At 49.6% G+C, this 25357-nt stretch overlaps 1 protein-coding gene across 4 annotated transcripts; it reads left to right on the top strand.

The window, feature by feature from the left end:
- The first annotated feature begins 17287 nt into the window (after window positions 1–17287).
- On the top strand, window positions 17288–24503 carry MYADM (myeloid associated differentiation marker). Of its 4 annotated transcripts, none has more exons than XM_025424026.3 (3): window positions 17288–17492; window positions 20685–20758; window positions 22186–24503. In XM_025424026.3, exon 3 carries the CDS (start codon window positions 22188–22190, stop codon window positions 23154–23156), a length of 969 nt encoding a protein of 322 aa, XP_025279811.1. In that variant the 5' UTR covers window positions 17288–17492; window positions 20685–20758; window positions 22186–22187; the 3' UTR covers window positions 23157–24503. The 4 variants fall into 4 exon arrangements, with proteins under 4 accessions (XP_025279811.1, XP_025279810.1, XP_048962771.1 ...); XM_025424025.3 differs by lacking the exon at window positions 17288–17492 and adding an exon at window positions 18687–18793; XM_049106814.1 differs by lacking the exon at window positions 17288–17492 and adding an exon at window positions 18939–18961.
- Window positions 24504–25357: the final 854 nt, after the last annotated feature.

Genomic DNA, 25357 nt, shown 5'->3' with positions numbered 1-25357 from the left:
AGTGGTTGAGCATCTGCCTTCAGCTCAGGTCGTGATCCCGGGGTTCTAAGATGGAGTACTGCATCAGGGTCCCCAGAGGAGGCCTGTGTCTCCCTCTGCCTATGTCTCTGCCTCTTCTTGTGTCTCTCATGAATAAATAAATAAAACCTTAAAAAAAAAATCTCTGCCAATCCCAATATCCCAAAGATGCTTTCCAATGTCATATTCTTTTTTTTTAAGTTTATTTATTTATTTATTTATTTATTTATTTAGGTAATCTCCACACCCAATGAGAGGCTCGAACTCACAACATAGAGATTATGAATTGCATGCTTTTTTGACTAGGTTGGCCAGGTGCCCCGCCAATGTCCTCTTACAAAAAAAAAAAAAAAAAGATTTTATTTATTTATTTGACAGAGAGAGAGAACAACTAGGGGGAGCGGCAGGTAGAGGAAGAGGGGGAAGCAGGCTCCATGCTAAGCTGGATGTGAGGTTTGATTCCAGGACCCCAGGATCATGACCTGAGCCATCCCTCTGGAAATTTATTTGAGGGTATGGCATGGGTGGGGATTCTTTGGGAGGATCAATTCTCCTCTACCCTTCAGAGGATTTTTTTGGCTGGTCTAAGAATCCAACTGATACAAGACAGATTCAGAGGAGAAAATCAAATTTAATTTTGTGCATACAGGATCCCCACCGACACAAGAAGTTCCAAGACAGAAAGGTAAGACAAGGCACCGGTGCCAGCCTGAGCTAAGCAGTGGGATGGGGGCTGGGGCTTCAGAGGGGAGCAGGGCAAGGAGAACACGGATTTGGTAAGTCAATGTTTGCCCCGCTGTACAGACGGGGCGCTCAGATAAAACTTATCTCAGGGAATAGCTCTAATTCTGGAAAAGACCCCCAATGTAGAGTCTTCTAGGGAGTTAAGGGAGAGCCAAGTTTCTCTTGAGCCTGCAGGGTCTGGATTGGCTTCAGCTCCAAATAGTCTACATGCCAAAGTGGCATCTTTTTGGGGAGACTTGGTCTGAATCCATTCAAGGGGCATTGGCTCAGCAAAACTCAAAAAAAAAAAAAAAAAAAAAAAAAGCCATGCTTTCTCCACTGCAATGCGGTATGTGTTTGTTCGTAAGCCAAGTGACTTTCTGTGTGTGTCTGTGTTTCATCCATCTGTGAGAATACCACGTTATCGGCCTCCCTCCCACCAGCTCCTCTGTCACTCTAGATTCAGCCGCTTCACCCTCCGGCTCTTCCATCTCCCTCAGGGCATCTGCACCTGCTCTGGAATGGGCTGTCTTCCTCCAATCTTTGGGAGGCAGCTGCCCCTCGTCCTTGAGCACTGAACTCAAGTGTCACCCCCGGCTAAGGTCCTCTGTGACCACTCCACCTAAGACAGACCCTCAACATCCTCCACGTGTCTTATTTTGCTAGGCAGAAACTGCAGGTGACGGTGTTTGCATGTTCACCGTGTCTCCCTCCGATGTGTGCACTGAGCAGTGAGGACCTTGTGTCTTGTTCACTAGCCGAGTCCCCTGTGTTCCTTGGAATAAATGAGAAGGAAAAAGCTCCTCTTCCAAATCCAGGATGAATGCATTCCACCCTTGCAGTCCCCTAGAGGGCGGCCTACGACGGATGCGCCCGCAGGGCCCAGCCCCACAGGCCATCTGGAGTTGTTTTTGTGAGTTTGACTGAACTGCGCCTTTTAACCGCAGATTTAGAGACGACAAAGGTGGAAGCCAAGGTTCGGCCCTCGCTGACCCAAAATGAGATATTTTTATTGACTCCGGGGACCCCATGCTAGGCCCCCTAGGGCATGCAGAGGTTAACTGGGCCAGGTGGCCGCAGCCTCACAGAGCTCTGGCACCCCACAGCCGAGCAGGAACAGGTAGGGCATGCGTCCCATGTCTGCAGGTCACCGACACTGGGATCAATCAGCCCTGGCCTCCAAATCTTCCAACAGTGTGTTTGATCCCCACTATTTTAATCTGAGAAAAGGAGCGCAGTAAGAAAAAGGCTTCTGTATTCATTTATCATCATAAGGCTCCTTGCCTGGCAGATTAAAAATAGCCCGTTAAAATGCATGCGTACTGACGTGTTTTGACTTGGTCACGTATTTACCACAGCAGGGGATTCAGAAAGTACAGAAAAGGGGTAGAGAGTGAAAAATAAGTTTCTCACCCCTGCCCGAGTGCCGGTTGCTTGGTTCTCCTGTCCCTCTGGTCTGACCCGATTTCTTCCGTATCTTTCCAGAACTTTCCACAACATATTTTATACAATATTAGTATATGTTATGTGCTGTGCCATAATTAGCATGTATTAATGTGGAACCATCCTTGTGAGCATTTCACATGCATTGAGTCCTATAATCTACTCTTGGATATAATTTCAAATGATCGGCTAATATGTTTAAAATGGAAAATTTAGGGACTCCTGGGTGGCTCAGTGGTTGAGCGGCTGCCTTTGGGTCAGGTTGTGATCCTGGGGTACTGGGATGGAATCCTCCATCGGGCTCCCCGCAGGGAGCCTGCTTCTCCCTCTACCTATATCTTTGCTTCTCTCTCTGTGTTTCTCATGAATAAATAAATAAAAATAAAATTTATCCATACTCAGGAAGGAGCTCCATTTCCACCCCTGTAGCCCACATCTCACTTTCTGCCCGCTCTTCAGGCCATTGCTTTTAGGGATCTCTTCTGTATCCTCTGGTGTTTAAACAAACATCACCAAATAGATGGACCTATTCTTATTTTTACATATTCGCACACGAAAGGTTAAATTCTCTTATACTGTTCCGTTCTGCATCTTGCCTTCCTCATTAAGTCCATACCCCGGAAAATTTTTTCTTTCTTTCTTTTTTTTTTTTTTTTTTTTTGGAAAATTTTCCATTTAGGTAAACAGAGCTCTTCTAATTCATTTTTTTAAAGATATACACATTGTTGCATTGTCTGGAGGTACCACCAATCCCCTATAGCTGGGGACTTGATTTATTTCCCATTTGATAAGAACTTTTAGCAGAAGAGTTTTACAAATCAAATAGATTTCCTTCCTCACCACCCCCTCCCAACAAATGCAGCCTACGTCTTAAAAACAGAAGACTCCAGTCTGTTTTACTTAAAGAGGATGAAAGTCACCATCTGTTAATCCAATCTGCATTACAGAGGAAAAGGAAAATCGGTCTCGTGGGCATGACATCTTTCAGATCCCATGAAGGGTAATTTCTGAGGGTCTTCTGCAGGCAGGCACTGGGAGGTCCTGCCTACTGAGGTTCTGGTTTGCAAATGACGTTTCTACTGAATCTAAGAAGCAGAGGAGGAATTTATGGGAAGGACCCTGAGTAAATCGTATCATGCATGGGAAGCCTAGACAATCAGGCTTAGGAATTTGGTGGGAAGCCAAGAACAGATAGCAGAGTGTCCCTAAAGTCATGTGTAACCACAGCGGGCTGGGAGGCTGCCACCGACCACCATCCCCACTGGACATTTCCTCCTCTCCACACTTGCCCAATGAATGATGCCTGCTCCCCTTCCCCCTACACTCTGAATTTCCCTGTCCTTGCCTCTTTTCCTGCCTAATCAGAGTCCCAAAATTAATGATAGAATAGAATCTAGGGGGTGAGGAGAACAGGAGGAAGGCAGGTCTGGCTCCCCTAGGCTTCCTAAAAAATCAGGCATCAGCCCCCACCACTGTACCTACAGTGACGATCTGCTTCCAAAAAAAAGTGGAGGTTTAGATACTGGAAAGCCCTCCAAATATCTGGCATTGTCTATAGTGTTTATATAGGCTGACATCCTTCAAAGAGCACTCTGAGAAGTAGGGGCAGTAGACATCCGTCCTGACACCAGACACCAGGGAAATCCCTTCACAGAGCAGCAGCCTTGGAGGGCTACAGGGGTCTAACAGCTTTGACAACTATAACTTCCTATATATTGAGTGTTTCAGGTTTTTTTTAAAGCACTAATAGATATTCAGTTTTGCCAAATATTCTTTTTGCATGCATGAGATCATTATATGATTTTTTTCCTACTTGGCTCTGCTAATGTGATCCCATTAATGGTTTCTGAATTTTAATCATTTCTTTTTTTTTCTTATGATTTTTTATTTTTATTTATTTGAGAGGGAGTGAGAATGAGAGAGATCACAGATGGAGAGAAAGAGGGAGAAGCAGACTTTCCACTGAGCAGGGAGCAGACACAGGGCTTGATCCCGGGACCCTGAGATCGTGACCTGAGCTGAAGGCAGACACTTCACCGACTGAGCCACCCAGGTGCCCCAATATTAGCCATTTCTTTTTTTTTTTTTTAAGAAATGCTGATACTTTTTAAAAAAATATTTTATTTATTTATTCATGATAGAGAGAGAGAGAGAGAGAGAGACAGGCAGAGGGAGAAGCAGGCTCCATGCAGGGAGCCCAACGTGGGACTCGATCCCGGGTCCCGGGGATCACGCCCTGGGCCAAAGGCGGCGCCAAACCACTGGGCCACCCGAGCTGCCCTCTTTTTTTTTTTTTTTAAGATTTTATTTATGCATTCCTGAGAGACACAGAGAGAAGCAGAGACACAGACAGAGGGAGAAGCAGGCTCCTCGCAGGGAGCCCCATGTGGGACTCCATCCCAGGACTGGGATCACGCCCTGAGCCAAAGGTAGATGCTCAACCACTGAGCCACCCAGGCATCCCCAATATTAGCCATTTCTATATTCAGCCCTTATATATTGCATTTCTAGGGTAAATTCCACCTGGTCACAATATATTATTTTTGAAAATGCTGCTGGAATCTGTTCATTTAAGCTGGCACACTCCAAAAAACTGGGAGTTCCACTCTGAGCATAAGAAACTAAGGATGAGGGATGCCTGGGTGGCTTAGTAGTTGAGCATCTGCCTTGCCTAGGGTTGTGGTCCTGGGGTCCTGAATGGAGTCCCACATCAGGTTCCTGCAGGGAGCTTACTTCTCTCCCTCTGCCTGTGCCTCTGCCTCTCTGTGTGTGTGTCTCTCATGAATAAATAAATAAAATCTTAAAGAAAAAAGAAAGAAAGAAACTAAGGATGAACTATGATATATGATATATGATATATATATATGATAAATGATAACCATACTGAGTGTCTTGAAATGTGGCCAGTGGGGCTAAAGAACTGTATTGAACATTTTATTGATATTTAATTTAGTCTAAAAACTGATATTTGGGACACCTGGGTGGCTCATGGGTTAAGTGTCTGCCTTTGGCTCAGGTCGTGATCCCAGTGACCGGGATGGAGTCCCACATCAGGCTCCCTGCATAGAGCCTGCTTCTCCCTTTGCCTGTGTCTCTGCCTCTCTCTCTGTGTCTGCCTCTCTCTCTGTGTCTCTCATGAATAAAATCTTAAAAAAAAAAAAAAAAAAAAAAAGCTGATACTTGATCCGGTTAGATACCTTTTAAGTATGTTTGGACAACTTGGGCATATGGATTTACTTTTATAGCTATTTTATGAATTCCACCTAGATATGAAGCATCTATCTCCCCTGAAACCTTAGCATCCAGGGTGAGAGCGACTTGTGATGGCAGCCACCATGGGCTTGGACAATTTATGAAAACCGAATAGACAGCCTTAAAATAGAATGTGGACCTAAATACCCAGAAACATCCCTCACTTTGTAAGATTTGAAACAAAAATGAATATGAATGGAGTTAATAGTTCTAATGAAGTGGTGGACCCAAGAGCCATATCAGTGCTAGCAAAATGGCAGAATTCATATAGCATCAAAGTTGCCCTGCAAGAGGGGCACCTGGGTGGCTCAGTGGTTGAGCGTCTACCTTTGGTTCAAGTCGTGATCCCGGAGTCCTGGCATCAAGTCCCTCATTGGGCTCCCCCCTCTCTCTGTGTCTCTCATGAATAAATACATAAAGGGCCCTCTATCCCTAAAAAAAAAAAAAGTTATCCTGCAAGAGCTCCCATGCCTAATGTCTAAAGAAAACATGAAACTCCCTCAGCTACCCAAAGGACAGTTACAGCAATTAATCAAAAAAAGAAATCACAGGCTCTTCCCCTTCCCCTCATTAGATTTGAGCAGTCATTTTCCACAGTAGTACATTTTCTAGACACATCTGGTAGATGTCAAGGTACTAGAAAGGACGCTCCCATTCAAATGCAATTTATCTTAAGATACTGTAAATGATACTAATTTTTTTGTCCATTTGAAATTTATAAGTTGTGCTATAACAAAAAAAAAAAGAAAGTAAAAAGAAAATTCAGCGTCTAGATTGAGAAGTGCTCTAAATGCAGAATAGCCCCTGGATTTTTTTTAAAATTTTTTTTTATTTATTTATGATAGTCATACAGAGAGAGAGAGAGAGGCAAAGACATAGGCAGAGGGAGAAGCAGGCTCCATGCACTGGGAGCCTGACGTGGGATTCGATCCCGGGTCTCCAGGATCGCACCCTGGGCCAAAGGCAGGCGCCAAACCGCTGCACCACACAGGGATCCCTGGATTTTTTTTTTTTTAAGATTTATTTATTTATTCATTCAGAGAGAGCGAGAGAGAGGCAGAGACACAGGCAGAGAGAGAAGCAGGCCCCATGCAGGAAGCCCGATGTGGGACTCAATCCTGGGTCTCCAGGATCACACCCCAGGCTGCGGGCGGCACTAAACCACTGCGTCACCGGGGCTACCCTAGCCCCTGGATTTTGAAGGGAGTACAGGCCAGCATCATCACCATGGTCAACAGCTAGGTCGTATTGGGAAATATTTCCCCAAAAATGATGTAGGGGCAGCTGGGTGGCTCAGTCGGTGAAGTGTGGGACTCTTGATCTCGGGGTTGTGAGTTCTAGCTCCACGTTGGGTATAGAGATTACTAAAAAAAAATATATATATATATATATATATATTAGTAATATAATATATAAATATATATTAATTAATAAATATATTATATATTTATTATATAAATATACATAAATATAATATGTAAATAACATCTCATTAATAATTAGTTAAACAAGTTATTAAAGTTAACCTACTTGTCTCTTTTTACTTTTTTTACTTTTTGTTTTTTTTAAGATTTTATTTATTTGTCATGAGAGACACACAGAGAGGCATAGACACAGGCAGAGGGAGTAACAGGATCCTCGCAGGCAGCTTGATGTGGGACTCGATCTGGGACTCCAGGATCACCCCAGGTCTGAAGGCAGCACTAAACCACTGAGCCACCCAGGCTACCGTCTTTTTACTTTTTAAAATGTAGCTACCAGAATTTTTTTTAAAAGATTTTATTTATTTATTCATGAGAGAGAGAGAGAGAGAGACAGAGACAGAGATATAAGCAGAGGGAGAAGCAGGCTCCTCGAAGGGAGCCAGATGAGGGACTCGATCCCGGATTCTGGGATCACTCCCTGAGCAGAAGGCAGACGCTCAATCGCTGAGGCATGCAGGTGTCCCTTTTTCTTTTTTTCTTTTTTAAAGATTTCATTATTCACTTGAGAGAGAGGAAGCACAAGGCGGGTGGAGGGGCTTTGAGAGAAGGAGAAGCAGGCTCCCCGCAGAGCGGGGAGCCTGATGCAGGACTGGATCCCAGGACCCCAGGATCATGATCTGAGCCGAAGGCAGATGCCCAACCACTGAGCTACCCGGGCGCCCTAGAAATGTTTAAATTACATTTGTGGCTCACATTATATTTCTATTGGATGGTATTTCTCTGAGGAAAGCAGAATTTCATTTGTAGGCTTTGGCACTAGATGGTCTGAGAACCAGAGATGCTGAGAACTCCGGAGTGGTATTTCTGAGCGTGGGTTTCCCGTCATCGAGGCCTGGAGAACATTAGGGACAGTCAGCCTTGAGGATTCCTTTAGGCCAATCCAGTCCAACAAGTGCGGACCTGGCAAAAGTCCATCCTAGTGATACTTGGGTAATTCTATTAACCATACTTCTACTGACACCAACTCTTTAAGGGTTCTCGGACCTATTCCAAAGTGGAAGGGGATCCCCCTCCCAACAGCAAGCAATTCCTGGACACCAGCTACTGTCCAAGAATTCAAATCAATTCTGACATTATTTACCCAGAGAGAGTACCAGATCCCCCCAATTGTTTTTTTTTTTTTTTTTTAAGATTTTATTTATTTCTTCACAGGAGACACAGAGAGAGGCAGAGACATAGATAGAGGGAGAAGCAGGCTCCCTGCGGGGGCGGGGGAACCCCCATGTGGGACTTGATCCCAGGACCCCAGATCATGACCTGAGCCAAAGGCAGATGCTCAACCACGGAGCCACCAAGGTGCCCCAGATCCCAAATTAAAGGTTAGATCCACAAAGACTACCGCCACCGTCACATCACATGCCAGCTGCAAAACCCAACCTGTTGTCTGTGCTTCTGACCAATGGCTATGGATTGGAGGTTCCAACAATATTTTCCTGAGGTTCTTTTTTTTTTTTTTTTTAATTTTTTTAATTTTTATTTATTTATGATAGTCACACAGAGAGAGAGAGAGAGAGAGGCAGAGACACAGGCAGAGGGAGAAGCAGGCTCCATGCACCAGGAGCCTGATGTGGGATTCGATCCCGGGTCTCCAGGATCGTGCCCTGGGCCAGAGGCAGGCGCCAAACCGCTGTGCCACCCAGGGATCCCATCCTGAGGTTCTTTTAAATTGCTTGAGCAGCTCACAGAAGTCAGGGGAACACGTAGGTTTAAAGGATATGATAAAGGATATTTATCAGTAGCTAGATGGAAGAGATACATAGGACCAGGTGTGAGGAAAGGGCGCGGGGCTTTCAAGCCACCACTTTATCAAGACATCCCCATGTCACCATCTCGGAAGGTCACCGAAATGAAGCTCTCAGAATCCAGCCAGTCCTCTCAGATTTTGCTGAGGCTTCATTAAATAGGCAGGACTGACTAACTCATTGTTAGCTGATTCCATCTGCAGCTTCTCCCCACGCCAGAGATCAGGGGAGTGAAAGTCCCAACCGTCTAATCACTGGGTTGGTCCTCCTGGCCACCAGCCCCTGCCCTTGGGTGGAGTCCAAAATTCACCTCCTTAACACAACAAAAGACACAATTATCAATCCTTCTCACAGGAAATCCCAAGGGTTTCAGGAGCTGTGATCCCGGAAATGTGGATGATATGAGGAATATATATTTGATCATTGGACTAATTATAGATTTCTTACAAATCATACAGCAATACTCAAACATTCCTTAAAAAGAAAAAAAAAAAAGGAAGTTCGGAGTGCTTCCTCTTCCATTTTCTTCTGTTCTATTCTGAATGTTCTGGTTTGTTCCATTGTTCTGGTCTGTTCCATTGTTCTATTTATCTAGATTTGTGCCAACACCACACTCACCCAATTATTTGGCTTCATAAGTAAGTCTTGTTTTTTTTTTTTTAAGTTTATTTATGTAAGTAATCTCTACACCCAACGTGGGGCTCAAACTCACAACCCCAGAATCAAGAGTTAAGCGCTCTTCGGACTGAGCCAGCCAGGCACCCCTGCATTCTCATTATTGTGCAACCATCATCACTATACATTTCCAGCACTTTCTCAACAACCCACACTAAAACTCTGTATCACTTAAACACTAGCTCCCATTTCTCCCTGCCACTAGCCCCTAGTAATTACTATTCTACTTTCTGTATCCATAGGTTTTAATATGGGAGGTCTTGCATATAAGTGGAGTCATACAGTATCTGTCCTTTTGTGTCTGGCTTGTTTCATGCAGTATAATGTCCTCCAGGTTCATCTGTGTTGTAAGCATGTGTCAGAATTTCCTTCCTTTAAAACACTGAGTTTTGGAGCACCTGCATGGCTCATTTGGTTAGGTGTCTGCCTTTGGCTCAGGTCATGATCCCAGGTCCTGGGATTAAGTGGAGCATCAGGCTCCCTGCTCATCCGGGAGTATGCTTCTCCCTCTGCCCCTTCTTGTGAGCGTGCTCTTACTCTCTCTCTCTCTGTCAAATAAATAAATAAAATGTTTTAAAAAAGGGATGACTGGGTGGCTCTGTGGATGAGCATCTGCCTTTGACTCAGGGCGTGATCCCAGAGTCTCAAAGTCTCATGTCTTGGGATCAAGTCCCACAGTGGGCTCCCTGCAGGGAGCCTGCTTCTCCCTCTGCCCATGTCTCTGCCTGTGTGTGTGTGTGTGTGTGTCTCTCATGAATAAATAAATAGAATCTTTTTTAAAAATCTAAAAAAACAAAACAAAAACAAAAAACACTGAGTTTTGGAACACCTGGAGCTCAGTCAGTTAAGCACCTGACTCTTGACTTGGGGGTCAATTGAGCCCCACATCGGGCTCCACACTGGGCATGCAGTCTGCTTGAGATTATCTCTCTCTCTCTCTCTCTCTCTCTCTCTCTCTCCCCCTCTGCCCTTCCCCACCTCTCTCTCTTAAAAAAAAAAAAAAAAAACTATTAAAAAAAATCCAATCCCCACTGAGTTCTGGGGAAATACATTACCCAGCAATATGTGACTAGTACAGAGATATGTAGATGCTGATGAGTTGGAGAGGGAATACAGGAAGCAAACATGATAGGTGACAGGACTTGATGGTGTCCTGGATGCAGGACTTGAGACTATCAGTGATGACTTAGCATTCTGGCTTGTGCAACTGGATGAGGGCTGGTGATACTCACTGATGGTGTGTGCTGCATTGGGAATGACAAAGTCCTAGAGCAAAGGTCATCAGTTCATTTGGACTTTTGTGTCATCCAAGTGGAGGCACAGCAAGTGCCTGGATACATACATCTGGAGCTTGGAGGAGAGATCTGGGTTATGGTCTATCCCTGTGAGTCATAGCAGAGGTGACCAGGAGTTTCTCCCAGTTTCTTTCCTCTGTAATAGAAGGTTTATCTCGACATAGAGATATCTCAACATATCTCTCTTCAGTTTTCCCCAACCGAAGACTAGATCCCCCAGTCTCCTTTACAGCTTTGCGTGATCATGCAGCTAAGCTCTGGACAATGGGATGTGTATAATTTCAGGATTACACCATCAAAAAGAAGGAATCATGCCAACCTCTCTCTCTTCCCCTCTTCCTCCTGGAGGCGATGCCAACATAGTGGTATGATCTGGATCACATGCTGGATCCCAGGCAGAAGTCCTGTTGAAGATGACAAAGCAACAAGGGAGAATGGTTCCTTGAGACCATGGAAGTATCATATCAACCTTGGATTGCTAACTCTTGGACTGCTACAAGGGAGAGAACTGTATCATTACCTTGCCTTGGCCTGCCTTGTCTAATACGGTAGCCATTAGCCACATGGGGCTATGGAACACTGGACATGTGTGGCTAGTGTCACACCTTGAAATTTTTGATGTATTAGATTAAATAAAATATGTTGTTAAAATTAACCGTTTCCAGGATGCCTGGGTAGCTCAGTGGTTGAGCATCTACCTTGGGCTCGGGTGGTGATCCCAGGGTGCTGGGATCAAGTCCCGCATCCAGTTCACCATAGGGAGCCTGCTTCTCTCCCTCTGCCTATGTCTCTGCCTCCCTCTGTGTCTTTCATGAATAAGTATATAAAATCTTTTTTTAATTAACCCTTTCCTTCTACATCATTTTATTTTATTTTATTATTTTTTTAAGATTTTATTTATTTATTCATGAGAGACACGGAGAGAGAGAGGCAGAGACACAAGCAGAGGGAGAAGCAGGTTCCATGCAGGGAGCTGGACGTGGGACTCGATCCCAGGTCTCCAGGATCAGGGCCTGGGCAGCAGGCAGCACCAAACCACTAAGCCACCTGGCTGCCCTCTACATCATTTTAATGTGGCTACTAGAAAATTTTAAATTGCACACATGGCTCATATTATTATTATTATTATTATTTTATTGGTCAGCCCTGGTTTCCAGTTACTGATATTTTGCCTTTGCTGATCTAGTATCTTCACTAGTACATGGGTCATTTACCCATTGGTGCCACCCAAAGCCAGGCGTATATGGGATCCCCCGGCAAGAGTGGGTCATGAGAAGAGCAGGGGCTCAAGGAAGAATTTTGAGGAACTCTACTATTCAAAGGACCATGAGCTTGTAAGAGAGTCAGAGAAGGGACCCAATGTAGCAGAAGGAAAACCAGGAGAATGATGTGCCATGTGATCCTAGAGGACAGTGTTTCGGGTTGGAAGAAGTTACCAATAGCATCAGTTACTTGAGAGATCAGAAAGTTAAAAACTGAAAACAAAACAAAACAAAACACAACACAAAATTGTTCAACATGGTAGGAAACTGTATTAGTTTGCTTGGGCTGCCTAAGAAAGCACTATGGACTGGGTGATATAGAAATTTACGGAATTTACAGAAATAAACAGAATTTATTTTCTCATAGTTGTGCAAGTTAGAAACCCCAGATCAGGGATGTCTGGGTGGCTCAGTGGTTGAGAATCTGCCTTTGGCTCAGGGCATGATCCCAGACTCCCAGGACTGAGTCCCACATCGGGCTCTTTGCATGGAGGCTGCTTGTCCCTCTGCCTATGTCTCTGCCTCTCTCTGTCCGTCATGAATAAATAAATAAAATCTTTAAAAAAAAAAAAGAAAAAGAAAAAAGAAAGAAACCCCAGATAAAAGTGTCTTCAGTGTTGTTTTTTTCTGAGGTCCCTCTTGCTTGGCTCATAGACCATCATCTCTTCCCTGTGTCTTCACACGGTCACAGTGTGGCCGTATTAATTCCATTGAACTGTACATTTAAAGATGGTCTAAAAAGGGGCTCCTGGGTGGCTCAGTCAGTTAAGCATCTGCTTTCAGCTCAGGTTGTGATCCTGGGGTCCTGGGATCGAGCCCTGCATTGAGCCCTGCATCAGGCTTCCTGCTCGGCTAAGAGTCTGCTTCTCCCACTCCCTCTGCTTCCCCCCACTTTCATGCTTTGTCACACGTGCATTTGTGTGCTCTCTCTCAAATAAAAATCTTTTTTTTTTTAATATTTTATTTATTTATGACAGATACAGAGAGAGAGAGAGAGAGGCAGAGACACAGGCAGAGGGAGAAGCAGGCTCCATGTACCGGGAGCCCGATGTGGGATTTGATCCCGGGTCTCCAGGATCACGCCCTGGGCCAAAGGCAGGCGCCAAACCGCTGCGCCACCCAGGGATCCCAAATAAAAATCTTTTTAAAAAAGATGGTTAAACAGTAACAGTTAACAGTATGTTATATGTATTTTTAGGACAATTAAAAATAACTATTATTTCTTGAAAGGTCAGAGAAAAATTCTTTGAGTAAGAGATACAGACTATCCAGAAAGAGGAAGAATAGTAATAGGAATAGCAAGGCTATGAGTAAAAGGATGTATTTAAAAATCACACAGCTAAGAAGGATTGACATGAAGTAATTGCTAGAGGAAGGCAGTCCTGGAAATAGAGTCAGGTCTGTGGTTTTAGGAGATTGAGGGGCTTCCCAGAGGCCGGCTTCTATCATCTCTCAAGTAAAGGAGGCAGGTCATAGGCTGAGAATGGGTTGGGCTAGAGGCAGAAAGTGTGTCTGAGGTGGAAGAGGATAAAAATAGGGCACTTGTCACCATGGAAATGACAATGAGTTGACCAGATGATAGCAGCAGGACTGTGGGCAATGTTGAGAGCAGTGGAGTTCAGCCATCATGTATTCACGGTGGAACCACTCCATCTGTAAGGTGATTTTCTTTGGGAATGCCCAGTTGCTTAGAGACAAGCTCAGGGGGAAAAAATACAAAACAACAACCTGCCTTTTTTCTTCTCCCAGACTGGGGCCAGAGGGCCCCTTACCAGAAGGGCAGGGGTGCCTGAGTAGGGGTTAAGTGTCCCAACTCTTGATTTCAGCACAGGTCATGATCTCAGGATTGTGAGATCCAGCCAGATCTGGGTGGGGCTCTGAGCTCAGTGGGGAGTCTGCTTGAGATTCTCTCTCTCTCTCTCCTCACCTGCATCTCCCCCTTCTCTCTCTCTAAAATAAACAAATAGGGATCCCTGGGTGGCGCAGCGGTGCAATCCTGGAGACCCGGGATCGAGTCCCACGTCGGGCTCCCGGTGCATGGAGCCTGCTTCTCCCTCTGCCTATGTCTCTGCCTCTCTCTCTCTCTCTCTTTCTCTCTCTGTGTGTGACTATCATAAATAAATAAATAAATAAATTTTAAAAAATAATAATAAAATAAAATAAACAAATAGATAAATCTTTTAAAAAGAAGGGGGGGCAGAAAGGCAAAGGAGTGTCAGATGCATAACATGGCAAGAGTGTTATTGAAATGATGGACCATGGAGGAACCCCTGGGTGGCTCAGTCAGTGAAGCATCTCCCTTTGGCTGAGGTCATGATCTCAGGGTCCTGGGATGGAGCCCTGCATCGGGCTCCCTGCCCAGCAGAGTGGGCTTCTCCCTCTTCCTCTGCCCCTCCCCCTGCCTGTGTATGCACCTGCGTGTTCTCTCTCTTTCAAATAAATAAAATCTTAAAGAGAAAGAAAAGAAAGAAAGAAAGAAAGAAAGAAAGAAAGAAAGAAAGAAAGAAAGAAAGAAAGAAAGAAAGAAAGAAAGAAAATAAATGATGGACCATGCAGTCATACCCAAAGGAAAGAGGATGGGCTGAGGCGGGTTCCTATCAAGTTAAGAAGATATGATAAACTTAGGGATCTTGGGGAGAGGACATCATCCTGGGTTATCCAGGTGGGCCCTAAAGCCAATGGTAAATGTCCTAATATCCTAATAAGAGGGGCGGGAAGATCAGAGACAGAAGAGGAGAAGAGTAGGTGACATAACAACAGAGGGGAGACCCTGGAGTGATGAGGCCACAAGACAAGGAACCCACAGTTACAAAAAGCTGGAAGGAGCAAGGAACCCATTCTAAGAAACTTCAGAGTGAGTAAGGCCACACTGATAATTTGATTTCAGACTTCTGGCCTCCAGGACTGTGAAAGAATAAATTTCTGTGTTCTGAGTCACCAAGATTGTGATGGTTGTTACTGCAGCCCTAGGAATCTAATACAGGTGTATAGTAGTACTGTCACACCTTCCCCTGGGGTCACATTAATTCTCTGATTGTTCTTCAAGAACCTTGATCTTCTAATACCCCATAGGTTCCATTCTGGTTAACCACGTTTATGATGTAATGCTGATAAAACCTGAAAAGCAGGAAGGAGCAGACCGATACGCGGTAGGTCTTATTGAGACAGACACATGCCAGGGCATGGGAGATAAACACCATGAAAATTGGGGAACTCGTCACCTCAAGGAAATTACTGAGAATCAGGTAGTCTGAGGACAGTGGGAATATGCCATCCAGATGAAGTTACTACATCTCATTCGCCACAACAAATGAGATAAAATCTCCAAGAGGAGGTATTCCTTAGCCTGCTTGATGCTCACGTAGAAGGCACTCATAAATACTTGACGAATTAATGCAAATTTCAAATGGACCCGGAGTATGGAAAGATCTGTGTGATATTGATAAAACAGAGTTCCCTAAGACCCTTGTGATTCCTGAGTGGCAACGGTTAGAGGAGAATCTTTTTTATTCAACATAAGCCACTTTCAACCATACCTGAGTTTATGCTAATGAGATGAGTCTTGGTGAGCCCCTGGGTGGCTCAGGACGGTGGGTGGTTGCCAGAGAAATCAATCCCGTGGTTGGAAGGTCGGACTTTTCAGCCTTAGTCCCTGACCTCCTGGTAGGAGATTGAGCTTCATCACCAACAGCCAATGATTTAATCAACCATCCACTATGGGAATTTCCGTAAAAGTGCTTTCTTGAGTTCTGTAAGCCACTCTCTAGCAAATTATGGAACCTTAAAAGGGGGTTATGGGAAACCCTGATTTATGATCAGTTGATCACAAGTATGGAACACCTGGGATTTGATCTGGAATCTGAATGGGGGGGGGTGTCTTGTGGGACTGAAGTTATGACTGCATAACTTCAGGTCAAGAGGGTACCCAGATTCAAACAGAATTAAATCTGTTTTGAAGATTTTTGGGGTGCTTGGCTGGCTCAGTCAGTAGAATATACAACTCTTGATCTTGGGGTTGTGAGTTCAAACCCTGTGTTGTATGTAGAGATTACTTAAAAATATAATTAAAAAAAAATCATTGGGCACTCAGTAGTTGGTGTCTAGAGGGTTATAGATTGGTTGTTGGTGTGAAAAAAAGCCCCACACATTCAGTGTCAGACACAGTGGGAGTGAAAAACAGCCCATAATCTGTATCCAGGTGAACTCCTCCCCAAAAGCCTCTATTATAGAGAATGCTGTTAATCCATCTGGTGGATCAGATGACCTCACTGTGGCTCTCCATCAGCCTCCCCAGTGCTGGCTCGATGGGCTCATGAGCAAAGTCTATACATGGATTTGCCTCACCAAAGTTTAGCCAGCTGTGTCACTGATAAAGGCCTGTCTTGGTGAGCCCCCAGTGTGGTAGGTTTCCTAGGGAGATCAGCCAAATATCTGGTCACCTGAGAATTATGCTGGGCTCCCTCTATCATGAATTGAGCAATGACTTTTTCCTCCCTGGAATAATTAAATCTGGGTTGTTATTTGCTTTCCTTGCCTTACCCACTCCTGCCAACAGCAGCATCTGTGTACCCACTGAATGGCCCTATTCACCGTCATGTTGACCCACACAATATTGCTTCTGATCAAGAAACTCCGTTTATTAGGAAGTCGGTGGGCAGGCCCACGAACTCCATTAGCCCAAAGCAGCGAGCTTCACAGAACAGAGGTACAGCCTGTTTGAGATTGCATTATGGTGCCAGGTTGAAGACAACATCCTTGGTTTTGGGTGCTGCGTAGGGTAAACACTGAACCGGGTTCACATGCTAGGTGCCAGATCACACAGACCCAGGAACCCCAAGGTATCACTTCTCAAGATCACACCCGATGACTCATTCTTTACATTTGTTTCCCCTTTTTGTTACCCTGAACTCTGCTGTTTGGGGATTTTGGCGCCTCAAGGAAAACACTTCCCTCAGAGAGCAAATTGTGTGAGTGAAGGCCACCCCTGGACTATTTGGGGTATCTCAGGAGTGCCACGATGCGGTCAGGCAGAGAGGGTAGTCACCTCTTTGATGACTATGGCAGGAAGCAGGAGAGACAAGCCTCTGCACTGGGGGGCCAAGGAAGTGTGTGAATAGAACCTGGGGACCGCGCTGGAGAACCTCCAACTGGCTCCATGTCCTGACTCAGCAGGCAGGGTGGGATGCCAGGCTCATGGAGACCCCTTCCCCTAAGCAGAGCACAGAGTGGCTGAGAGGGTCTGTGCCTATCCCTTTTGCAAGGGCACAAAAGTGGGCATGCACGCTCCTCATCCCTCTTCCACCCCCCCATACTGCCTAGCTCCCGGCTTCCAGGCCCCCCAGCCCCTCCCACCTCCGTAGGGCACGCAGCCTGGTAGACCCGGCTCACGGACCCCATCAGACCACCCTACTCCGTCGCGACGCGCGCGTCTTCCACCGTAGGGCTGAGGCTCAAAGCCTCCTTAGTTGTCTTCCTGGGAGGCACCCAGCGGCAGCAGCGCCCGGTTAGCTCAGCGTCGCGGAGCATCCGCAGCCGCCACCAGGCCCCGCCCAGAGGCAGCCGAGAGCAAGGCCTCGCCAGGAACGACTGCAGAGCGCGGTGAGTGAGCACGGCCGGCAGGGAGGGACCCAGGCGTCCCGGTCCCCGCCCCTACCCCGGGCAGGCTTCCCGACCTTCACTTCTGCTTGCTTCTTGACGCCGTCGATCAGTTTAGGGCTCCAGAGCGGCCCTGAGAAGGGACCCCGCAGCCCCTCCCTGTTCTGGGCCTCGGGCAGACCCGCTCCTTGGGCCCCTCTCTTCTTGCAGAAACCTGGAATCTGACGCCCCCCTGCCCCCCAGCCCTGTCCTCAGGAGCTTCTGAGCCCCTCCCTCTATCCGGGAGCCAGGAATGCAGGCCAAAAATATCTCTCCGTTCCAGACCGAGGCGGCTCGGCTTGCAATCACATCTGAGCGGATGAAAACCCAGGAGTCTGCGCTTTGATCGCTCTTTGCGCCAAGAGCCTGGGCCCGCAGCCTAGGCGTTATTTGGAACTTGGGAGTCCGTGCCTCCGACTCCCACTGCCCTAGATCCAGGCGTCTAACGACAGCCCTGCCCCTGCCCCTGGCCCCACCGACGGTGACATCTGGGACCTGGGAGTCCTGCCCACCGATCCCTAACACCGCAAATCCCAGTGTAAATGAGGATTTGGGGACCCAAGAGTCCGGGACCTCAGCCCACAAACCTCTTAGAGCCTAGGGATCGGCAGCCTCAACTATTACCCCTTTCCGAGACCCAAGAGACAGAGAGACCTTAGCCCACAGACCCCATTAAACTGAGAGGCCTGGTCTCCCACCCTGCTGCCACCCAGAGGTCCAAGCTTGCATCCATCCTGGAAGAGTGGGGCTGGAGCGGACGGGGAGGGGAGGGGGCCGGAAGGGAGAGGAAGAATTGAGTGAGGTGAGACTGGGGTGGAGACCTGGGCTGGGGGCTCTGTCCTAAACAGATGCTAAACAGACGGGTTGCCGTGGCAACGGCCTTCCTGGGCCTCGCCTGGAGACTGCGCTGGGGCCGAGTCGGGGAGGGCAGCCCCCAGGAGCCCCCACACCGCCAGCTGTTGTGTCTTCCTGTTTTGTCACCACGGCAACAGTGACCTCAGCCTTCCACCCCCACCGCCGGCTGGGCAGAAGAGCCTAGGTCCGTTTCTCCCCGGGAGGGGCGTGGTCATTCATCGGCCCCGCCTCGGGGGTGGGGCTGGGATACCCCTGGTCCAGGGAGTCTCAGCCCGAAACCCCGCGCTCCGGCCGGGTCCCCGGCCCCGCCCCCGCCCCCGCCCCCACCCCAGCCCGCCAACCCCACCCAGTAAGCAAACCCAGTCTGCAGCTGCCGCCTCTGCTCTGCAGCAGCCGCCACAGCCGAAGAGGTGAGGCTGCCTGCGGGGACCCCCCGGCGCGGAAGCTGCAGTCAGGATTCCTGGGCGCAGGGGGAGGAGAGGGGTGGGGTCCCGAATGTCTGAATCTCTAGAAAGACTGGGCATGGATCAGGACTCGGGTTCTGGAGAGGAGAGTGCTTGAGACGTGCACTCATACAGGTCATCCATCTGAAAGAGAAAGGAACGGGGGCCCAGACTCCTGGGTCTGAGGGAGGAGGCGGGACGGGGGGTTGCTGGACTCCTGGGTCTGAGGGATGAGGCTGGGGGCCTGGACTCCTGGGTCTGAGGGAGGAGGGGCTGGGGGCCCTGAGTCCGGGACCTGGGAGGAGGGGCTGGGGTCCGAGGGAGGAGGGGCTGGGGTCTGGACTCCCAAGTCTCAGGGAAGAGGGGCTGCGGCCTGGGCTCCTAGATCTGAGAGCCAAGAGGGATGGGGACTCCTATGTGCCCTGGTTGAAGGGGGCTGATACCCAGTATGACAAGGTATCCAGGAGGGGAGGAGTTTGGGTTTGGGAAAGAGAGTACCCTTCCCCGGTCCCCACCCCTCCATTCTGGGGACAAAATTCGAACTCTGGGCCTGGCTGAGACCCAGCATCGTGTTCCCTAAAGCGAGGACGGCTCAGGGAAGCTGATATCCTAAGGCCGAGAGAAGCCAAGGCTGAGGCCAGCGTCCTAGGGTTGCCGGTAGCGGAGGTTGGGGTTTAGGGACGCGATTCTCAGTCTGAGTGATGGGGTGTGGTGTTCGGCCTGGAGGTGGCGAGAGACGATGGGGCGTGGCCGGGGGGGAGCCCTTAGCTGCGCAGGGAAGCCGAAGGGGTGTTTCCTCTCCTTGGCAGTCTTCGGCGGTGCATTCCTGAGTTCTGACCTCAGGCGGCGGCTGGAAGCCGGGCGGGTGGAGCCGGGCCCCTCCCCTCCGGGCGGGCGCAGCGCAGCCCACCTCCTTCCTTGGGGCACTTCTGGAATTGTGACTCGCGTTCTTACCCCTTCCGTGCTCGGGACCGGCAGTACCCGCTTTCTACAGTGTGCGAGTGTAGGCTGGTCCTGACTTCCTCCTAACGGGTTTTCGAAGGGCGTTGGGGGGTGGGGGCGGGAGGCGGCCGACTCCCGCCTCCCCCTCCCAGGTGGCCAGCCCCCGCCGAGACACCTGACTTCCGAGGGGTGGTGGGAGGTGTGGCTACTAGCCTTTGCACTGGATTCCGACACCGTAGTTTCCGGCTTGGGGTGGGGGTGGGGGTGTTCCTCTAGGCAAACCGCGGGAGCCGCTCGCTCTCAGAGACCCTCTTGGGGTACAGGCTCCCAGGCCCCGCTCTAGGGACCCAGAAGCCACATTTTTGAAGGACCTAGAAATTCAGGTCCTCCTAGGTTGCCCCCCCCCCCCCCCCCGTCTCCTAAATCCACGAGGGGGGCGGGCCATCCCGGAGGTCCCAGCACCGCCTTCCGGACCACATTCCAGATGGCTGGGCCGACTCGAAGCCTTATAAGGCACGGAGACGCCGCGCCGGGCCTGGCCGCCGGCCTCCGCAGCCACCGCCCAGGGCCCTCCCGCCCGCGGCTTTCTCGGGCCGGGGCAGGGTTAAGATCACCCACACCCACGCCGGCCTGCGCGCAGGGCGTGCACTTTCACCAGCTGCCCTCCGTTCCCGCCCCCGCAGCTTGGGGACTGGGGAGGAAGAAGGGGCGGGGCTTCCCTGAGGTCACCTCCCGGACCCCTCTCGACGCGCCGCCAAGTCCCCGCCCTGGCTGGCCCGGCGCCCGGGGCTGCAGGGCCAGGCCGAGCGTCCTGGGCGAGCCCCCGCGGCGGGCGGTTGGTCGCCTGGGTCCCGGGGGGCGGGGCCGGGCTTGGACCCGGCGCTGACTCTCTCCCGCCCTCCTGTGTTCCGACTAGCCTTTTCCCGGTCAGCCTTGCACCACCTCCGGAGCCGGATCTTTCTCCGTCGGGGTTCTCCGCAGAGACCGCTGGTGAGTGAGCCTGGACTCCCGTGCCTGAGGGAGGAGAGGCTGGCGTCGGGACTCCTGGGTCTGAGGGAGGAGGGAGCTTCCCACCTAGACTTTTGGGTCTGGGTGGAGCACCTGGGGGCCTGGACTCCTAGATCCTGAGAGAAGGACCTGGGAGTTTGGTTTCCAAGGAAAGAGACCCAGACACCTTTGTACCTGAGAAAGAAGTGTGTCCAGGAACTGGGCTCCTGTGTCCTCAGGGTCTCTGCAGGGACAGCGGGGCGAGGTTAGAGCCTCTTTTACTGCCCTCCTGTGTGTCTGACCCTGGAAGGAGGAAGTTTTTTTCCCCCCTGTGGCTAACAGGTCTTATGAGCTTTTTAGGAGTGGCAGCTGAGATTAGATGTCCTAGGGAGGATCTGGACACCTGGTCCGGAAGAGGCTGGGCCCTCTATCCCTAAGGGTCTTTAGGACAAGGAGGCAGAAGGTGTAGGTTCTAGAGGATACAGAAGAAAGAAGCTGATTTCCCAGACTACAGGTGTCTGGTGTGCCCAAGGCTGAGGGCCCAGAGTCCTGAGGTCTGAAGCTATGTTAACTGGACGTGAGAGGCGTGGAGATTTCAGTGGAAGGGACTGGGGCACTGGACAGTTAAGAATCTGGAGCGCTGAGTTTCTTGAAAGTCAGGGAATTTGGAGATTGGACTCCATGGTGGGGGGGCACAGGCAGGTGGAAGTTCAGTGTCCCTGGGTGAAGTGCACCAGCCCCAAATCCCAAGTGGGATTCAGATTTGAGGGCGTGGGCTCTTGATCTCTGAGGTTGGGGGTGGGCGTGAGAAGATGGGCTCCTGAGACCTCAGACCCAGTTCCTCAGACCCAGGCTGGGAGGTTGGAAGCTCTGATTACATGTGGGTCCCTGAGAATGTTCACATGTGGAGGTTGGACTCTTGAATGTCTGGAGATTGGAAATGCCTGTGAAAGAAGGAAGATAGGTGCAGAGGCCTGGGTGTCCAAAGGGAGGAGGTGGAGCCCTCTGAAGCAGAGCTCTTATTCTGATGCAGCAGGGTTGGGGAGGTTTTAGAGGGGAGTCTTGATTTGCTGGGTGGCTGAGTCCGTGGGGGAGGGAGGGCAGCTTTGAGTGTCTGGCAGGGAAGAAAGATAGATGGTTTTATAGTCACTGGGTTGCAGAGAGAGGAAAGGAGAGAAGCAGCCTAGACTCTGGGGTTCTGACATGGGAGGTGGAAAACCTGAGTCCAGAGGAAGGAGGGGGCTGGGACCTGGGTGACCACCTCATCCCCATAGGCCCACAACTGTCCCACTTTGAAGACTGAAAAGTTGGCCCCCTGGGTACCTCCCAGCTAGAGTCTGGGTTACTTTGTCCAGGAGGCAGGAAGGGCGGAGAGCCTGGATTCCCACATACGGAGCCCTCTAAGGACACTTCCTTTCCCTTCTTCCCAGCCATGCCTGTGACGGTGACCCGCACGACCATCACAACCACCACGTCGTCATCCTCAGGCCTGGGCTCCCCAACCATCGTGGGGTCCCCTCGGGCGCTGACCCAGCCCCTGGGCCTCCTCCGTCTGCTGCAGCTGCTGTCCACCTGTGTGGCCTTCTCCCTGGTGGCCAGTGTGGGTGCTTGGACCGGGGCCATGGGCAACTGGTCCATGTTCACATGGTGCTTCTGCTTCGCTGTGACCCTCATCATCCTAATAGTCGAGTTAGGTGGCCTCCAGTCCCGCTTCCCCCTGTCCTGGAGAAACTTCCCCATCACCTACGCCTGCTACGCTGCCCTCTTCTGCCTGTCGGCCTCCATCATCTACCCCACCACCTACGTTCAGTTCCTGTCTCATGGCCGCTCCCGGGACCATGCCATCGCCGCCACTGCCTTCTCCTGCATCGCTTGTGTGGCTTATGCCACCGAAGTGGCCTGGACCCGGGCCCGTCCCGGAGAGATCACCGGCTACATGGCCACCGTGCCGGGCCTGCTCAAGGTGCTGGAGACCTTTGTGGCCTGCATCATCTTCGCCTTCATCAGCAACCCCTCCCTGTACCAGCACCAGCCGGCCCTGGAGTGGTGTGTGGCCGTCTACTCCATCTGTTTCATCCTGGCGGCTGTGGCCATCCTACTGAACCTGGGGGACTGCACCAACATGCTGCCCATCTCCTTCCCCAGTTTCCTGTCGGGCCTGGCCCTGCTCTCCGTCCTGCTGTATGCCACGGCTCTGGTCCTCTGGCCGCTCTACCAGTTCAACGAGAAGTATGGTGGCCAGCCCCGTCGGTCGAGGGATGTTAGCTGCGCCGACAGGCACACCTACTACGTGTGTACCTGGGACCGCCGCCTGGCTGTGGCCATCCTGACAGCCATCAACCTGCTGGCTTACGTGGCTGACCTGGTGTACTCGGCCCGCCTGGTTTTTGTTAGGGTTTGAGGCTCCCACAAAGGAGGCTCTCGATTCCCTTTTGTTGGCAGAGGTTTCTTTCCTGAGTTCTTATTTCTTCTTCCTGGCTACCTCTCTCCTACCTCTCTCATTTCCTTCCTGATTCGTCTTGACGCCTTCTGTTTCTTTACTCCACTCTCCTGTTTCCTCTTGCTCCGTCTTTACCTATTTCTGTTCCTTGCTTCTTTTTCTGGTCCTCGTTTGTTTTCTCACCTGCCTGTCTCCTGGCCACCTCTGTCCCAATTTCTCTTTTATGATTTCCTTGGGAGCTCTGAGACTTCTTTCTTCTCTGCCCCTACTCCACTGCCTACCCACACCCCCTGCCTCCGAAGGTGCTGAGCTCCACATCCCACACCCCTTTCTGCAGCTGTTCATACCCTGGGCCTCCCGAGGGGTCTCATTGCCAAAGCATGCAAGCCCGCCCTGCTTGTGCCTTAGCTGGTGTGTACGTGTGTGTTGGGGGGAGGGGATGGATAGCTAGGGATGGGCTCCATTTCTCCTGGTGGAGGGGGGTGTACATTACATGTCCCCTTAAGATTAAAAAAAAAAAAAAATCTGGAGGCCAATGATTTCCAGTGGGCATGAGGCTTAAAGCACAGACCCTGGGTCCCTGGGCCCTATCTTGGCACCCAGCCTCGCCAGAGACTGGCTCCAGGATTTTGGCTAAGCTTACTAAAAATCCATTGCCCAGAGACCATCATAAAGGAAGAAAAGGGTGGATGCTTTCCATCCCAGCTGCTCTCTGGGTTATTGAAAAAGTGGCTGGCAAAGAACTGTATGGGCTTAAGGACAACTGTCTGAAGTATTTATGGGGGGCAGGGATGTGGCTCTTCTGCCTCAGTGTTAAAAACAGCATATACTGCCTTTGCTGGGAGAAGAGGATGGCCACTGCCGGCCTTAAAGGCAACGTCAGCCTGGGTTTGTTTATCTTTTCCTTTTCCGTCATGAGGGCAAAACTTACTGGGTGGCCCTTATCTAAAAGGAGAAGTTTCTTTCTCAATGTCTTTTTCTTGGGGGTGGGTGGGTGGGGATTGCTGTTGCCATAGTCAGAGGAACGAACTGCATTGCTCGAACTGCATTGCTCGAGTGTGGTACACACACACACACATACACACACACACGTGTGTTTCTGCATGCTAGTTGCTTCCTGTAGCTGCTTCCTGCTTCTCGGGACTCACATGCATAACATCATATATATAAATGTATAAATATATATTTTATTTTTTTTTAAATTCCCTGGAGCTTTTGGTTCCCATCAATCCCTGCTGGGACTTGTCCATTCCCTCACTCCCACATCCATAATTTTTTTTTTTACATCAATATAAAGATGAAAGAAAAGCTGTGTTTGCTTTATTGCTGGGGAGGGCTCCAGGAGAGGGGGCAAGATCTGGATTCTTGGGTCTGGTGGGAGAGGGGGCCTGGGGCCAAGACCAGTTTGGCCTTTGGATCTCCCAATTTACTCTCACACCAGGAGAACAGAGTTAGGATTAAAATGAATAAGATTTATCCCTCCTTGGAGTCCCAAGAGCACTTCAGAAATACAGTGAATACTGTACAGTGTTTCTATAGAAATACTCTACACTTGAGTGCAACATCTCCTCCCAAAATTAACTTCTCAGGTTCCCCATCTCCATAACAGGCTCTCAGGGTTGAGGACCCAGGCAGTGGTTCTTTGCATCTGCTCTGTCAGTTGCTCACTAGACACTGTCTGTCCTTCCTCACTGTCCCCTGGTCCAGGCTCCTGACCCAGCTCAGGTATCCTTTTGTTTGTCCTGAACTAGCTCTCCAGCCCCCTCCTTGACTAGCTCACCTCTTGCTCACCCTGGCCCCAGGGGGAAGCTTCTAGCACCCAGGTCTGACAGTGACCCCTCCCCCCACCTGCTCATATCCATATCCGCCTACAGGTAATACTGCAGCTCCTCACTCTGGGCCTCCAGGATCAGACCCTACCTACACCCCCACCCTCAGCTCCATCTTATCCTCAGTTCTAAGCTCCCTGACACAACTGGTCCATAGAAGACCTCTATAAACAGCAAAGGAATCATTACCTCCTGCAAAGAAGCTCTGTCCCACAGGAGGTTCCGTTGCTTGTTTCTGCAGCTCGAGGAGAACCACAAATACATAGACACAAATCTGCAACCATCCCAGGGTCACGCAACTCATGTTCTGCACTTAGATCCGCAAAAGCAACT

The sequence above is a fragment of the Canis lupus genome, chromosome 1 (genome assembly GCF_003254725.2).
Source record: "Canis lupus dingo isolate Sandy chromosome 1, ASM325472v2, whole genome shotgun sequence".
NCBI classification, from domain to species: domain Eukaryota; kingdom Metazoa; phylum Chordata; class Mammalia; order Carnivora; family Canidae; genus Canis; species Canis lupus.
This window is presented reverse-complemented; position numbering and strand designations above follow the sequence as displayed.

Bases quoted from the DNA above. Each gene is read 5' to 3' on its own strand.
- MYADM (XM_025424026.3), top strand. From the start codon at position 22,188: ATGCCTGTGACGGTGACCCGCACGACCATCACAACCACCACGTCGTCA.